Here is an 18548-nt window from a genome sequence, read left to right as displayed (position 1 = left end):
AAAAAAAAAAAAAAAAAAACTAATGAAAATTCAGGAAGACCACTACATGAAATTGAAAAAAATTGAGAGAGGTTTTTGTGGGTATAGCTAGATTAAGAACATGAGTAAATTACTGATTTTGTGGGAGACCAATTTTCTCTCACCTTGGAGGAAGGAAGACACAAATATGGTTTCAGAGAAAAAAGAAAGAATGTTGTGTTGTTACCTTGGAATTAAGGATATTAATAAAAACACATTTTAAAAATATTTGTCAGGGTCAGCAGGTATGGTGGTTAGGGTGCTGGATTTCCACACGGTTGACTGTGGTTTGAGTCCCGGACCTGGTGGCTTGAAACTCATGATGAGTATGTGTGCATCCATGCACAAAACCCTGAAAGGAGAATGGAGCATAAGAGACTGTGGTGTGGTCATCCCCCTCTGGGGGGGTGGTGATTTCTCACTTTCTGTCTCTCTATCTCTGGTGAGTGCAGGTGCCCTATAGTGAAAATCTCTCTCTCAAAAAAAAAAAGTCTGTTCTGAGAGTCAGCAGGTGGCATGATGGCTAAGGTGCGTCCATTCTGAGAGTCAGCAGATGGCATGATGGCTAAGGTGCTGGATTCCCACTACTTGAACTGAATTCTGGACCTGGTGGCTTGAAAATGATGCTAGGTGCATGTACATGCATGCCCAAAATCCCAGGAGGAGAATTGGAAGAGAAGGGATTGCAGCATGGCCTTCCCCCTTGGGAAGTGATTTCTTACTTTCCCTCTCTCTCTAGCAAGCTCATGTGCCCTATGGCAAAAATCTAGACACACACACACACACACACACACACACGTACACACACATTGCCAGCTCTGTTTGCTGAAAATAATTGTCAGTTCTTTTTGCTGAAAATGTCTATAATCAATGTCAGCTCAATAGCAAGCACCAGACCTAGCATACAAATATTGATTTCTACTTACCGTTTTCACCAACAAAACAAAACAAGACCAAAAGTAAATAAATAAAAATAATAATGAAAAACAAGGCTTCTTACAGAATAATTTACTACAGATCTGGGAAAAATCTAGGTGAGCTTGAAACATTCTGGGTTATAAAGAAAGTCTTCACAGAGCAAAGGGATAAGCGAAGAAGATGTACGAGCAGGATAAAGGGCACCTGCCAGGCAAATCTGGAAATGAGGAGACTAAATACACAATGCATTATATACCATTACACATTTAAAAATAATAAGAGAACCCCAGAATACATACTGATAACAGAAGAAACAAAGGGGGTAAGGAGGCAGGAAAAAAAGTAAAGATCTTTACAGTTGGATGCCAACTAGTAAATGGGGAGAAGCAGACAGAATCGAAGTCACCATTTTGTCATGACTGATACTGACTTGGGTAACAATCATGAGTGAGTGCTAAAACTACTGAGCAAACATTTGTTGAGAACCCGCTGCTCACTCATTTCAAAGTTATCTGTCAGACACAACCTACAATGAACTGGTTAGGCTTATCACCAGGCCCAATGTTACTTCTGTAATAATATTTCTACACAAAATATTCAACATTAATCTTAACATGAATTTCAGTAGTCAAACGGGTCTGGTGGCAGTGTGAAAAGCCACACAGCTAGCATGGGTTTGGATCCTGAGTTGCCCTGAAACACACTGGATGCTCGGGTATCCAGGATCCCACTTGCTCTCTCTAGAAATGTGTATATGTGGTTTGTGTGCACACTCTCGCTCGTGAAAGAAACAAAATAAATAAACCAAAAAGAAAAGTCAAACAAACACAATGAAGAGTCTGCAAAAGTAACTGGCTAGTATTCTTTCAAAATGCCAAATGTGGGTGGCCTGCTAAGCACAGCCAGATTGCCCATGGCCAACAAGGGTAGAAGTCCTGGCCCTACAGCTCGGCACACACTCCATGTGCTCATGCCCAGGATCCTGACAGGATGGAGAACTGGGAAAAGAACTGTGGTGTGGCCAGGTCCCCCGGGTGGTGATCTCGCTCTCTAACACACATGTGTATATGCACAGTGGCATGAAAGAGAAAAGTACCAGTGTCATGAAAGGTAATAAAAATCTGACGTACCATCCCAGGAGGGACTAAAAAGACATAATTAAATAAACTACCTGTTCTTAAAGTAGTTCCAAGAACAGCAAACAAAAACTTTATAAAGGATGCTATTAGAAAAACTGGCAAATGTGAACTACATTTGGATAATGATATTATCTCAACATTAAATGTCCTGAAGTTAGTAATTTTTTTTTTTTTGGAGAGGTTTTGCTATAGGGCACGTGTACTTGCCAGAAAGACAGAGACAGAGAGACAGAAAGCGAGAAATCACGCCCCAGAGGGGATGGCCACACCGCAATCCCTTCTCCCCTATTCTCCCCTTGGGATCTTGGGCACGCATGCACACGTACCTGGCATGCATTTAAGCCACCGGGTCCGACACTTGAACCACGCTCACCTGGCATGCATTTAAGTCACCAGGTCCGACACTTGAACCACGGTCGACTACATGGAAGTCCAGCGACATATGCTAACTGCTGGTCCATCCTGAAGTTAGTAATTTTATTGTAGCTATTTGGCAGATTGAAAGCTAATTCTAGACATGGATCCTGAACTTCAGCTGTGATATATTGCTTTCAGAGACCTAAAATGAAGATTTTCTGCTCAGACTTCTTCACTTATTTCTAGTGCGTAGTGTTACCTGTCTCTTTCTCTCCATTTCTTATTTATTTCTAGTGGGTAGAGTTACCTGTCTCTTTCTCTCCATTTCTCTCTGTCTCTCTGTGTCTCCCTGAGTCCTTTAAATTTTTTAATTTATTGTTTTCTTAAGGTAAAGTGTCCTCTGGGCTCTCAATTCCCTTTATTGTGTTAATAGGTGCCATTCCCCATTCTGTTTAGGAAAGGCACAAACCCAGGCCCATCTCCACATGAACTGCAGCTGTGAAATATTGCTTTTTCAATTTTTGTTTTTTAAAATTAAAATCTATAGTTTTTTATTATCCTTCTTTTTTCTTTTATATTTTCTTCTTTCCTTTTCTCTAATTCTTTCCTTACTCTTTTTTTTTTTTGGAGAGGTTTTTGCTCCAGGGCGTATGAACTTGCCAGAAAGACAGAGAGAGACAGAGAGATAGAAAGTGAGAAATCACCCCCAGGGGGGATGGCCTCATCGCAATCCCTTCTCCTCCATTCTCCTCTCAGCATGCACACATGCCCAGGGTGAGTTTAAGCCACTGGGTCCTGGACTCGAAACACGGTCGGCTAATGGGAGTTCAGCGACATAGCCATTATGCTAATTGCTGGTTAGCGTAATTTTTTATTCTTTGGCTTTACTCATTAGTTTCTCAGCTTCTACACAGTAAATTCCTAGACAGGTCCAAGGGAACAGGATCTAAATATCTGAATACAATAGAATATTCCTCTTTACCCACTGATTCTGATGCACAAATACTGAGAACAGAAGAGAGATTGCAGATCACCTCCTCCTGTATGCCTCTGAACACTCATATTGAACTTCAAGAATTAGAAGAAATGCACCATCCATCAGATGACTAGAAATCACTGTGGGTCACAAGAAATATGGAAAAACAAGAAAATACCACTTGTCCAAGGAAAAATAATAACTGTTCTTCATCCTCAGACAGTATGATGAAATGCATAAAAATGCCAGATAAAGAATTTAGAATTTTAATGGTGACAAAGCTCACAGAGGTCGAAGAGAAGAGAGATAATGAACTGCTGAAGAGGCAGGAAAAAGGAGCTGACAAGCTGCAGGAGGTGAGGAAATTCTTGCAAGATCTCAAAGAGGAAACTCACAGTATAAAAAATAATCAAATGGACCTGTTAGAGATGAAGACTACAATACAGGAAGTCAAAACTTCCCTTGAAAGTTTTAAAAGCAGACTAGATCATACCAAAAATCAAATCTCAAATGTATAAGATAGAATTGCTGGCCTAGAAAAAGCCACCACAAAGCCGAGAGAAATTGCCACCTAAAATAAGAATACTATACAAGAAATACTAGATACCATCAAACGTCCAAATATCCGGATACTTGGTATCCCAGTCAGGGAAGAGATCCATAAGTGCATTGACAATCTATTCCATGAAATCCTGGAAGAAAACTTTCCAAACCTAGTGAGGCATTCAAACATCCAGTCGCAAGAAATACAAAGAACTCCCAATAGAATCAACCCAAGAAGATCTCCAAAACACATTATAGCCAGATTGAGCAAAACCACAGACAAAGACAAGATACTAAGACTGGCAAGAGAGAAATGTCAAGTTACCTACAAAGGATATCCCATCAGACTGACATCAGATCTCTCATTGGAAACAATGCAAGCGAAGAAAGAATGGGAAATAAATTCAAAGTGTTAAGAGAAAAGCCATTGCAACCACGGATACTATACCTGGCAAGATTATCCTTCATATGGGAAGAAAAGACAAGAGCATTCTCAGATAAACAAAACCTGAAAGAATTTACCAACACCAGACCAGATCTCCAAGAAGTTCTTCAGGGAGTGCTACATCATGAAAATTAAATATAGTCACACAGAAATAAGAGTTTAAGAACTAAGAAAATGGCCAACTTAATCATGGGGACAAGTCTGGAGTTGAATATTATATCCCAGAATTTAATTGGGAAAATTGAACCACAACAGTAGATAAAGTACATGAGACTGAATTGGCGAAATAGAATTATATAACTTTTGACTAAAACATTGCTGATTTTCTTCTAGGCTTTGCTTTCTGGTTTTAAGGATTTTTGTCTTGTTTTGAGCTGCTGACAGGTTCATGTACCTACTATTTGAACAGAATCCCAACCTGTTTCCTGGGTTTAAGTTTTAAGTATATTTCCTTAGCATTTCTTTGATTTATTAAAGTTAAATCTGCTTTCTTGAAATTAAAAGAAAAAGATAAAACTATTTAAACAATATTTAAAGTCTAAAGTATGTTGAAAAGTAGTTGATGAATTTTTTGCTCCTGTAATAATTTACAAAACACATTCATTTTTGTCTTTTTTTTAAATTTTAATATTGTATTCATTTTAATACAAATAGTTGGATTTTCTCTCTTATGATGTTCCTCTGGTATAATTGATCAGCAATGTTTTATTGTAGATATTTTTATAAGTACCTATTTTATAAGTACCTATTTTTCCCCGTACACCAAAAGTACCTGTTAATCAGCATAGCAAACTCAGGGTTAAGTCATATACATACATCCTACATTCATAAATGGAAAATTTTAGGATATGAATAGATAAGATGTTATGTAAGCAATTGTCCCCTACTTCAAAACCTGTTTCCAAATAAGTTTTATATAAAATATCCCTTTCAGTGTAACAGAACATTACCTAATAAAATATCAATAGCTATGACAACTTATTTTTCTTTTCAAAGGAAATCACAAAACACGTGAACAAGCAAATCCAGTATAGTATTTTCTATTTGATAAATAAATCCAGAACTTTGTACAATAAATAAAATCACATGCAATTTGAGTATTTTTAAATTGCATTTTGAGCAAATAAACCTTTACTTCATAATTAATGGTGTATAAGAAAAAAAAAGCTAATTCTAAAATATAAATACAAAGAGCCACGTTAAAAATGAACAAAGTTGAGGACTCACTCTATTTGAAGTCAAGATTTATCACAAAGCTACATTATGTGGTATAATAATGGCACGCATATAGACAAACACACTAGTGAAATGGAATAGAGAATTCAGAAATAATGCACACACGGCTATGTGCTCATTTGTGACAAAGATGACACTGCACATCATGAGGAAGCGACAAACTTTTCAATAAATGGTACAGGGTCAACTTGATATCACATGGGAAATAAAAAATGAAACCTCATTTCTATCTCAGACAACGTACAAAAACAAACTCCAGGTAACTTGTAGATCTAAATGTAAAAGAAAAATAAAAATTTCTAGATAATAAAAAATAAAATATGTTCATGACTTTAGGTAAGTAAAGTCATTTAAGCAGGACACACAAAATAATACCAGCCATAAAAGGAAAAACTAAAATAACGGAACTATATTAAAATGAAGGACAACTGGTCTGGCCTCAGTAGCACAGGTGCTAGTGCACTAAATCACAGAACTGGAAAATCGCCTGGTCTATGCGGGGTTTGGAATGTAAGTCACCCTGAAAACATGCCAGGTGAGCACACACCCAAGGTCCTGATGAGCTGGATGTGAACAGATAAGAGAAGGGATCCTGTGATGAGACGCTGTCAAGGGTGCCCCCCCCAACATGTGTGTGGGTGTACTCTGTCATGCATGAAAAGGTGAGTTAAAAAAAAAACTTAAGAACATTATTCTTAAAACATATCATTCTGAGGGTAAAAAGGTCAAGCTTTAGAGTAAGAAAATATTTCTCAAACTCATAATCAACAGAGAGCTTATATTCAGACCATAGGATAAACCACAGATCAGTAAGAAATGAAAATCAAACTAATAAAATGAATGAATTAATTAAAATAGATTAAAAAAATACTTAAAGTATCTGATAAGGGACCAGCAGATGGAATAATGTTGCTGGACTCCCACTTAGTTGACTACAGTTTCAGTCCCAGACCTGGGGACTCACGCCGGGCACGTGTTCATGTGTATCCAAAGTCCTGAGAGGAGAATGGAGGAGAAGGAATTGCAGCATGGCTATCCCCCTGGGGGGGTGATTTCTCACTTTTTCTCTCTCTTCTCTCTCTCTCTCTCTCCAGCGAGCACATGTGCCATATAGCAAAACTCTGTCTAAAAAAAATAAGGTGCCTGACAAAAGCAGACATATAAATGGCCAATGTGAAAAGGTCCTCAACTTCATTACTTCTCAGGAAAATGAATATTAAAACCATAATGAACAATCACTACAAAAACACAACGTTGGCTACAATTTTAAAAGACCAGATTTTGGCTAAATGAGGCAACTGTAACACTCTTCCAATGTTGGTGTGAATTAAACTTGTACAATAACTTGGAAAACTGTAGTTCCACAGAAATTCCACAATTTTTTCACTGAAAACAAAGTATACTTCATTAATGTGTATATACATGCATGAAAATGTAAAAATGTTTTTAATGGGGGCCAGCAGGTGGTGGTGTGGTGTTTAAGGGACTGGACTCCCACATGGCTCACCGTGGTTCAAGTCCTGGAGCTGGCAGCTTACTTTCTCACTTTCCCTTTGTAGTTCCTCAGAAATTCCACAATTTTTTCACTGAAAACAAAGTATACTTCATTAATGTGTATATACATGCATGAAAATGTAAAAATGTTTTTAATGGGGGCCAGCAGGTGGTGGTGTGGTGTTTAAGGGACTGGACTCCCACATGGCTCACCGTGGTTCAAGTCCTGGAGCTGGCAGCTTACTTTCTCACTTTCCCTTTCTGTCTCTGTCTTTCTCTGGCCAAATTAAAAATAATAATAAAAATGTTTATAGTAGCATTGTTTTTAATGGCTAAACCAAAGTTCATCAGCATTTAAATCAGTAAATCCTGGTAGTTATTCTGCAGAATAGCATACACCAATAAAAATCATCTATGGCTATATGCAGCATATATGTGCATCTCAACATTCTGCTGAAAGCAAAGGAAATAGAAACACAGAAACAAAAAAGCTGTGTAATTCTTTGCTATTCATTAGGAAACAAATACAAATAATCCATGGTGCTGCAGGTCAGGAAAGCTGTAAGTACACGGTAGTTGGAAGGAGGTCGTGATAGGAAAGGGCAGAGAGGAAGGAGTCTGCTAGTCCAGTTCTTGACTTGGGTGCTGGTTAAAAAGGTGCATTCACTGTGACGATCATCTAGCTGTGTACTTCAGATTTGTATAGTTTTCCACATTTTATTTGGACAAAAAATGTTTAGGGTTGAAAAAGGTAGCATTTTATGATTCATTTCTCTTAAATGGTTTAGAAAAATAAAATCCTGTAATTTTGCTCTATTGTTTATGTTATTTGAATTATTACTTTTTATTTTAATTTATTTGTAAAGGTTTTTGCCTTAGTGTGGCCACACCAGAGAGAGACAGACAGACAGAGACAGGGAGAAGGAACGTGAGAAAGATAGAGAAATCACTTTCCGTAGGGAGATGGCCACACCTCAATCCCTTCTCCTCCATTCCCCTCCTGGGATTTTTGGCATGCACACACATGCAGTTGGCATGAGTTTCATAGGGTCTGGGACTCAAACCAGGATTAACCACGTTAGAGTCTAGCAACCACTAAGCCATCTGCTGGCCTAGAATACTACTTTTTAATTTTTGCAGAGAGAAAGCATCAGCTGGTACAATGAGCTTCCTGAATCATCAGTCCTCTGAAAGCAATGTCAACATTGGTGTCATGAGGCACTAGGTCACACATGGCACTTCTAGGGAGCAGTCTCTTAGAATCATATTCTCTTCATACCTGTGTTTCTGCCTGTTGGTCTTAACTTCCTGAATTACACTAAATGTGTCAGTAACTTCTCCATCTGTGAAGACAAAAAGCTATACAAAGAAAGAAGACATTCATTAAGCCTCTGCCAAGTTCATTTTATGATACCAGAATCTGTCCCTGAAAAATCCATCTATTTCATTCCAGAGCTTCTGATGTCTCTTCAAATGGGCATGAGAGCCCTCAGGATCCACTGTCACCTGCACCACGTTCTCATATGGTCTGTTAAGAATGCTGGGGATCTGTAACATCTCCCCCTACTAGTGTCACCTTAGGCTTTTGTGACACTCCTCAGAAGTACCTCTACTGCCCACTACACAGAGTCAAGGGTAAAGAAAAATGCCACTAGTCTATTGTTTTTACGACATGATAGATGCTCTGAATTCTATACCATGCTAACAATCCTGCACTGAAGCCCAGGGGCATGGGTTCTTAAACAGGTCTCTGTCTCTCTGTTCCCTCCTGTCAGCTCCATTCCAATTCTTACCTGGAGGGGGTAGCCTGGGATGGAGGGTGCCTTGTAAATTTTCTGCAGTGGTGCCAAGATTTCGGTGCCCCCTAGGTCTGCCTGCATCACCTGGATCCTCTCCACTGCCTTCTTCATTGTCTCCTGCGTGTACTCCACACTCTTCCTGAGCAACACAGACACACCTGGTTATATGCTGGCCGCTTGACACTGGCCATTGTTGAGTCTCTCATTCCTAAGTGTAACAAACCAGAAACAGACTTACCTGAACCCCTCAGTGCCAAGGTCATTCTGCAGTAACCCCTTTAACTATCTAATCCATTTCAGTAAATTATATTTTTGGACTTTTATAGCCTCTCCAGAAACTTACCGAAAGAGTGCCTTGTAGGAAGATCCAAATCCGTAGACGTTGAAATAACAGCCTATAGGGAGACTCTTCAGAAGCAAAATCAGTGTCTCCTGAAGTAAGAGAGAATAATTTAACGGAGGGAGGAAGGACCTACTCAGACACACAGACCCTCTGATTTAACTCATGAGGTGTCACCCCACCCCACTGAGCCTCTCTATAGCCAACTCTGCCCTTCAAGTGGCCCCCTAGCTACAGCGCAGATAGGAACTGACCCATGGCCCCAAATGGACACTGATCTCTGAGACCCCTGCCTCACTTGAGCATATGACCCTGAAAAATAATGAAACCAGTTTACCTTGGCTGCCTCTATGCGCAGCTGAGATCTGTCCTGGACACTCATCGGGGACTGCATACTTCCCGAGCGGTCCATGAGGAAGACAAATTCTCCACGGACAGGTGACTGAGCTTCTGGGATATCTGGATAAAAGCTCACCATTGCTGATGGGTCTCCCATCACACACTCTGCATAGAAAGCAAAGGCACTGTAAGATGTGGAGGAACTCAAGATCCTAACACCCCCAAGCATCAACTGCAGTGAGTTCAATAGGGAGCCAAGGGAACTCAAATCTAAAACACTGTGGTTGATTTGCACACTGTGTCTGTGTGCAAAGGAGATGAGGTGTGCTATGAGCATATAAAAAAAAGACAGAAAGCAGGTCAGAAATGGTAAAAGAGCACAGGAAGTCAGCAGGCACAGGCAAGAATTAAAACACTGTGACCAGATGTCAGATAAATGAGTAAAACACATAGGGTTAAAATGTTCCAGCAGTGGGAACCAGCAGTTAGCATAATGGCTATGTCGCTGGACTCCCACATAGTCAACCGTGGTTCGCGTCCTGGACCCGGTGGCTTAAAACTCACGCTGGGCTTGTGTGCGTGCGTGCCCAAGATCCCGACAGGAGAATGGAGGAGAAGGGATTGCGGCATGACCATCCCCTCTGGGGGGTGATTTCTCGCTTTCTGTCTCTATGTCTCTTTCTGTCTGTCTGGCGAGCGCACACGCCCTATAGTGAAAAATCTCTCAAAAAAAAAAAAAAAAAGAAAAGAAAAAAATGTTCCAGCAGTGAGCCAGCAGGGGGCCTGGAGGTCAGGGCACTGGGTCCCACAGAGCCGACTCTGCAGTTTGAGCCCCAGACCTGGTGGCCTGAAGAACATGTCGAATATTTGTGCATGTGTGTCCAAAATCCCCAAAGGAGAATGAAGGCATGGCCATTCCCAAGAGGGGTGACTTCTCACTTTCCCTCTCTCATTCTGTCTGTCTCTCTCTGGCCACCACAGTATGTGCCCTACGATCAAAATCTAAAAAAAGTTTCAGCAGTTGCAAAAAGAATCAGACTAGTCTACTTGCAGAGATAAACCTTGTTAAGTCAAATCCATGGGAAATTTATCACTGGGCCCTCGTTTAAGTCCTTCATTACAACTTGAACATGCCATGTTTCCTGGGCAATGCTTAGGCTGACACTAGAGTAGCTAAGGTTGTAACGCACCTTTTAAACACGAAGGGGTCTGGTTCTGGGAGGAAGCACTTGGCCACACTGCCAGAGAAGGCAGCCCTGGGCATGCCAGCCCACCCGCCTGCTTTATGAGGTACCAAAGCATAGCTGTGAGTTATTATTAAAAGCAAGTGAAAGCAAATGCGGGAATCAAATCACTAATATCAAAACAGATTTAAGGAGAATGGCAATATTATGTCAGATGTAGTTTTATAGTTCATAACAGAACATAGAATATACTTTTTTCTGGGACCTGCAGATGGTAGAGTGGTTATGTTGCTGGACTCCCATGCAGTGGATCGCAGTTCAAGTTTCTGACCCTGGTGGCCTAAAACTCACACCAGGCATGTGGTCCATGCGTGCCCAAGATCCCAAGAGAAGAATGGAGGAGAAGGGATTGTGGCATGGCCATCCCCCCGAGGGGTAATTTCTTGCTTTCTGTCCTTCTGTGTCTCTCAGAAAGCACATGCGCCCTATTGCAAAATTCTCTAAGAAAAATTGAAAACATACTTTTTCCTATTTCTACAGAGTGTTTCCAGAACTACAGGTTTAAATACTGAACAACTCTGGGATTCAATATGATCACAGAACCTGGTTCAGTTTAGTTAGTGGGATACTCCAATAACCAAGATGGCTTCTAAATAAAATGGATGTGACCCAGCAAATACTTAATAGAACACTGGTTCAATAATGATGTTTATGGGGCCAGCAGATGACATGGTGGTTAAGGATTCCCACATGGCTTACCATGGTTCAAATCCCAGATGTGGCAGCTTGAAAATCATGCCAGTTGGGACTAGGTGGTGGCATGGTGCTTAAGATGCTGAACTCCCACTTGGTTGAGTCTTGGACCCAGTGTCTTAAATATCATGTTGGTCATCTGTACATGTATGTCCAAAATTCCAAGAGAATACTGGAGAAGAGATTGTACTGTGGCCATTACCTTGGGCGATGATTTCTCACTTTTTGTCTCTCTCTGTCCCTCTGGAGAGCACACATGCCCTATAGCAAAAACCTCTCAAAAAAAATTAAAATCATACCAGGTACGTGTGCATGTGTGCCCACAATCCTGAGAGGAGACTGGAGAAGGGACTGCAGTGTGGCTTTCCTCCCTAAGGGGCGACTTCTCACTTTCCCTCTATCTCTCTTTATTTCTCTCCTGTGAGCACATGTGCTCTATGGCAAAAACCTTTATAAAAAATGTTTATACAACCAGATCTGATTATACAATCCAGATTCCAGATTACAAATAGCATTTTTTGGTGGGGGAAGGGGACCGGACAGCACTGGGAAATCAGCAAGGCTGCTGTGGATATGACAGATCAACACATCCAACTGTCAAGAATATCAGGCAAATGCTAGGATTATTTTTATTGTATTTCTGTCAAGACTGACCATTACATGTTTATGAACTGGCTGTGACTTATTTGTTCATGTCCTTTGCCCAATTATCTAATGATCTACTTAAATTTGTCCACAAAATGTCATCACATGATGTTGATTAAATCTAACCATTTCTGCATATGCTAGTGTAAGCCATTCCAAGCAATATGTTTTACCTGCCTCCTGGTGGAGAGAAAAGAAAGCAAGAGTAACCTGAGAGTCATTCCAGATAGGGAGTTCCCTCCTGTGTGACTACGAAGGAGGAAAGAAGTACCTGGCTCCATGGCAGGCATCCCCGTTTCCACGGCTACAGTGGGGGAGTGCACCCCACTGTAGTAGATCAGGAGTTCCACATCTCGATCAAACTTGTGTCCATCAGTCAAGGAGACCTGAGCAGGCGACAGGCCAAGGAGCCACATTAGAACTGTCACTGTTTGCTTCCTGGGGCTGAAGTCAAAGGAGAAGGCTCTGGGCATCTTGCAAGGGTGAGCTGATCAGGAGGCAAAGGTGACGATGGAGAGAAGGCTCTGGACATTAATGGGCTAAGGCAGGCTCACAGCACAGCTCCTTCTGGGTTACAGGGAAAAGCAAGGAACATTCGGGAAGGACCGGGTCAAGTCGGAGGAACAGAGGTGCTGCTGACAGTAGAGCTTGCTCACTAACTACCTGAGCAGTGGTCTTGTCATCTCCCAGGTACTTGACAGGACTCAAGGAGCAGTTGGACTGCACCCTTTCAATACCGTGCTGGGAACTGATGGTGGCAACCATGCTGAGTGTGTAGGGCAGGTCCTCCGGAGGAACTATCGGAGTCTTCATGTTAACACAACTGTCCTTAGTCCTTCCTACAAAGGTTACCTGAGTTCAGTTTTCCTGCCAATACTTTTAATATACCAGCAACCTTAAGAGTTCCCCAACTATGTCACCACCCCCGCCATTCAAAGGGGAGCGGTACTCACTAGAGAGCTGGTACCTAGGATTCAGGACGGCCGGGAGCACACAGCGCAGGGCCCCATCTGCTTCCAGGGGCAGCTCCTGCACATACCGCAGGGTGAGTGCGGCCTTTGACCCAGGCTGAAGGTTCCCTACATTACAACAGAAGACATCCCTGGAGTACCCGTCCTCCTCTAGCAGGAAGGCCTGGTGGCCCTGGGAGAGGGCATTCTCATAGTCAGTGTGGGCCTAAGGGGAACAGAGTGATGGAGAAAAAGGTAATGTTCAAATTTACCATCGTGGTTAAGAGCTGAAGAGTGCAGGGAACAAAGACAGGCGGGAGGGACTGGGACTGTCTCATCAAGGACACGGCTACACTTCAAATGCTTCTAACTGGGTTTTCTTCAAAAATGGTTTTAGATAAACAGAAGGACATGAAGGAAAGAACATTGGACCTCAGCATTTTCTGTGACACTGCTGTTGATAGGGACCCCAGAGAGCATGCGAGAAAGAAACAAGAGGGAGGTAATCCTCATCCCTTGACCTTCATCTTGTCCTGTAGTTCTGCCACAATTTTCTTCCCATCCACCAAGGCCTCAAAGCTGTAGACAGCAGAGTCTTCATCCATGGGGAACACGAAGAAGGTCTCCAGAGGAGCCTTCTCCTCATTCTCGTAGTGTAAGGTTGCAGACACACCAGCCACGAACTCATGAACGGCCAAGGTGACAGAGGCACTGGGGACAGAACAGAATTCCAGCGTAAACAACAGAAAGCCTCACTCAGGCCGGGCACTGGGTAGGATCCAAAGATACAAGGCAGGGAAGTCTTGAACCAGGCTTACCTGGGTCCTTCTGGAGGGTGAGGAGGCCACAGGGAGACACCATGGTGATGCAGTGCTTCTGCTGAAAAGACACATCACAGACAGAGTGACGTGGTAGGAGCCATCTACTCAAACACCAGGACCTCACGAGCTCCTCTCTGGCCTAAAAATACATCCCGAGGGTTAATGTGGGAGCTGGGACGGGAGACCAAGATCCCAACTCCTCTGGAATATTGAATAGTTATCAGTACACCCCTGAGCCTCGGTACACTCCTTTTAAAGCGAGAGCCATCACACCTACGCATCGTATGTGAATTAATGCATGTGAAGGCCCTCAACAGGGCCTGGCACAGAGGCGTGTCGTCCATGCCCTAGACGCCGGGACTGCTCCTGTTATCACAGCTGCTGTTCAAGAAACCGCTGCTGGGCCTGCTTTGGTTCAGGCTATTCAGAGACTGCAGATGGGAAGCTGCGTGATCCCAACCCACTCCTGCAACTTAGCACACTTATGGGACTCATAACTGAATCCACTGTCGGTCTTCTCTAAGATATTCTAATATAATTCTTACACAGGCAACGTGCTCTCTATTTTAAATCAGGCTTTCCTAAACACAGCTTCCAAATTTCATAACCCAAGACAGCCATTTCACACGATGTGGTGACAGATACATTTGATGTTTCCAGGTTATGATTTACATTATAGATTCTTTTATCCAGAATCTGTAGGGAGAGGGCTGGGCCAGTGACAGCCCCGACCATTCTGAGGGGCCCCTCCATCTCTGTCAATGCGTGCCCTGATCTGTAGCTCCAGCACAGGAAACAGCGTGTTCCCTGCAGACACACCTTTGGGAGCTGCATGGCACTGCCAAAACACAGAGGATGCAGAGTAAAATGAAACTAATGTGCTTGTTCAGAGGCCCTGGGCCAGCTGAGAACGTACCTACCAACTGGAAAACACAAGGACTCCTGAGAAAGGCAGCTTGCTTTCTTTCTTTTTCTCTCTCTCTTTTTTTTTTTTTTTGTTGAGAACTCAACAAAATAAAATTCTAGTTTATGTTGGGCATTGTTTCACACATGCATCAGGCAGGCCATGAATAAATAAGCACAGTAACTTCATAGACAAAAAAAAGGGGGGGGGAAGCCTTTTATATTTGGCCTTTTTAACCATCACATACAAACCAACTACTTATAGCACACACAAAAATGTTACTGGGATACTCAGAATAAGATTGCTTTTTTTGTTTTTGCTTTTCTCACAGGGTTTTCTCGCCTTAGAGATCAGAGTGAACATGGTCACACCACAAGTAACTCTGAAACAGGGCAGAGGAGACATCTGGACCCCCAAGATCATAAAAAAAGGCTGACCCCTAATGATATGTACAAAAACAAAATGGCAATAAAAAACACAAACAAACTTTCCCTTTTAAAGTACTTTTAAGAAAAAAAGGCAAGCCCTGGAGGCAAGAAAAGGGGGGGGGAAGCCTTTTATATTTGGCCTTTTTAACCATCACATACAAACCAACTACTTATAGCACACACAAAAATGTTACTGGGATACTCAGAATAAGATTGCTTTTTTTGTTTTTGCTTTTCTCACAGGGTTTTCTCGCCTTAGAGATCAGAGTGAACATGGTCACACCACAAGTAACTCTGAAACAGGGCAGAGGAGACATCTGGACCCCCAAGATCATAAAAAAAGGCTGACCCCTAATGATATGTACAAAAACAAAATGGCAATAAAAAACACAAACAAACTTTCCCTTTTAAAGTACTTTTAAGAAAAAAAGGCAAGCCTTGGAGGCAAGTTTGGTTCTTTTTTCCTCCCCTGTTGCAAATTCCCGCTGAGATTTTGCTGGGCAGCAGCTTTTCCAGAACTGCCCCATGGAGATTCTAGGCCTCAGTGTTCACCCAATCGCCATTTACTATTGTTGCTGGCAGTGGTTGTTGATTTTTTTTAAGTTTTTGCACAGGGCGCGTGCCTCATAAGAAAGAGACTGAAAGAACTCACTCCCCCAAGGGATGGCCACACTGGAATCCCTTCTCCATTCTGCTGGGATTTGAGGCATGCAGGTACACGATCCCAGCATGATTTTCAAGCCACCAGGTCCAGGGACTCCAACCACACTTGGACCGGTGGGAGTCCAGCACCTTAACTACAAGGCCACCTGCTTCCCTGCCCATCAGGATTTATAACCCTGAGCCCTACACCAATTCAAAGCCTAGTGTCCAAGATCACCCATCAGGTGGGGATGGTTCTCACAGGCCTTGCCTCACCCCACAATCAGCACCAATAAGTCTGGCTTTTCTATGTTTATTTATATCTGTGTTTATTTTGAGCAGCTGGATTAAAACTGAGTGAGTCAAAACGGCTCAATACTGACCACAAGGCAGGGCAGTGTCAGCTGTGGGGACAGAAGGCAGGCAGCCAGGCTGGGAGGGGGGACTTCCCTGCCACCACAGGGAGCTTGTGGGGCTGCTTGGGGGGCCACGGGCAGGAAAGGGGACAGCAGAGCTCTGGCCATGCAGGGCTCACCAAGGGCAGCCAAGCAAGGCTAGGCGCAGGAGGGGACCAGCTTTCTCTGGAAGGACAGACCCCCTCAGGGCAGGGCTGTGCTCTTCACTCCCATCTCCTGGACAAAGGCACACTGCTGTCCTGGCTAGCTCCTTCTCCAGGGGCTCTTCAAAAGACTCGCCATGAACGCAAGAGTCAGGAACACAGAGGGCACCATGCTGAGCAGGCGGCTGGATCTGGGGGACACTCGAGTGTCACGGTGCCTGTGTTGGACAGTCACCCTGCAGCCCAGGGCCAGGAAGAGCTGGTGCAGCGGCCACCCTGAGCAGGGTGGGGCGGGGACAGGGTGCAGGCTACATTTTCAGCCTGGCTCCCAGCGTCCTGGCACTTACAGAGGGACAGCCTGCCTCTGAAATTGCTACAGAGGGGCAGGGGGCTGCCACAGGGTGGTTGCAGGAAGGTGGAAGCGGCATTTCCAAAGATACATTTAAATAAAACGAGAAAACAGGACTCGTCTAGATCCGAGGAAGGAAGCAAGGAGGAAGGGGAGGAAAGTAACAGAGAAGCAGAGTGGACAGTGGGGCGTGGGACACTTAGGAGAGGGCTAACTCCTCCAGTCGCAGGAGACTCCTGCCGCGCCCGCCACAGACTCCGGGTTCAATTCCCCACCTTGGTCTACAGAGAAGGATCCCGGACAGATCCCATAACGGGGGGAGGGCAGCTTGGCCGGCGGAACCTCTGTCTTCAGGTGCACGTGAGACCCCGCCCCAGAGCCCGCAGGTCCGCCGCCCGCCGGCCCCTGAGATCCGCAGAGCACCCGGGACTGCGAAGTGAAGACTGGTGGTGCCGTTTCCAGGAAGGCCCGCCCCCTCCTAGGGACCGGCGGTAATTTACGACGGCGGCCTAGGGATCGACTGACATTCTTCAACAAGTTTCAGACTTTCGCTTTTCTCTGAACTCAGCGGAAAGTCGTCGCCTTAGGAACTTTTACTTTTTCCCTTGCCTGGTCTTCTCTAAGGAGCAATTCGAGGAGAATAATCAAAGGAAAGGCAAAAGAAGGGATTTGTTTTCCAAGCTAAAACGCCGCAACAGCAATCACATCAACGATGACACCAGCCCGTGTGTTTCTACGGTAGATCTCTGGACCTGGGTTTAGGATTGCGAGGCCCTGCTGGTGAGAACAATGGCTCAGTGACTCCTCTGGAGTTGGTCAGTTACTCCGGGGTCCTGCCCTGTGTGCTGCGGGGAGGAGGAGGAGGAGCCAGGGCAGGCACACACTCCTGTCAGGATGGAGAACCTCCAGCTGCGGAGGATCACGTCTTCAATCCTGGGTCCCTCCTGCAGAAATGAAATACCCCTACGGATTATGGGTGGGGTCGAGGCGATGACAGTGAAATGACTGAGAGCATGTGTGGTTGTCCTGGTCAAGGCCAGCAGAAGCAATCCAGTTTCCTATACCTTTTCCTATTTCAAGGCGATTAAATCCGGGACTTAAAGAGCCCTATTGCTGCTGAGGCTCTGCTGAGGTGAACACTCGACTGATCTCCCTCGTGTATTTCCTGTGGTTTTACGTCGCTCAGTGATTTGTTCTCTTGTCTATAAAATGGGGATAATGGCGTATCTACCTTCCTGGGTTTGTTTTTAAGAATAATAGATTTATTGTTTTAGAGTTTTTGCTATAGGGTACGTGCACTTGCCAGAGAGAGAGAGAGAGAGACAGTGAGAGAGAAGGTGAGAGATCACCCCCAAGGGGAGATGACCACTTCGCAATCCTGTCTCCTTCATTCTCTGCCTGGGATCCTGGGCACACATGCACACGTGCCCAGTGTGATTTTCAAGTCACCGGGTCCAGGACTCAAACTATGGTCAGCCATGTGGGGTCCAGCGGTGTAACCAGTATGCCATCTGCTGACCCCAAGATCTAATGGATCTTAATGAATGTGAAAGTATGTATGAGTTTAGTATCCTTTATCTTAAATCCTTGGGGCCAGCTGTGTTTTAGATTATTTCTTTCTTTCTTTTGTTTTCTTCAGATTTTGAAATTGTTTACGTATTATACGTGATGAGATATCTGGGGCTGGGATCCAACGCAAGTGTAAACGT

At 43.6% G+C, this 18548-nt stretch overlaps 1 protein-coding gene across 1 annotated transcript in view; it reads right to left on the bottom strand.

Annotated features, from left to right (window-relative positions):
• Nucleotides 1–13855, bottom strand: part of LOC102477636 (von Willebrand factor A domain-containing protein 5A) — a gene marked incomplete at both ends in the record, with an annotated part of 33077 nt that extends 19222 nt beyond the window's left edge. The window contains 8 exons of the mRNA XM_014591787.2: nt 8406–8485; nt 8920–9064; nt 9269–9357; nt 9603–9769; nt 12458–12572; nt 12850–13025; nt 13140–13362; nt 13658–13855. Coding sequence (XP_014447273.2) covers nt 8406–8485; nt 8920–9064; nt 9269–9357; nt 9603–9769; nt 12458–12572; nt 12850–13025; nt 13140–13362; nt 13658–13855 — 1193 coding nt within the window. The remainder of the gene's footprint in view (nt 1–8405; nt 8486–8919; nt 9065–9268; nt 9358–9602; nt 9770–12457; nt 12573–12849; nt 13026–13139; nt 13363–13657) is intronic.
• Between the last annotated feature and the right edge of the window lie 4693 nt (nt 13856–18548).

The sequence above is a fragment of the Tupaia chinensis genome, unplaced genomic scaffold (assembly GCF_000334495.1).
Source record: "Tupaia chinensis unplaced genomic scaffold, TupChi_1.0 Scaffold000619_1, whole genome shotgun sequence".
Taxonomy (NCBI): Eukaryota; Metazoa; Chordata; class Mammalia; order Scandentia; family Tupaiidae; genus Tupaia; species Tupaia belangeri.
This window is presented reverse-complemented; position numbering and strand designations above follow the sequence as displayed.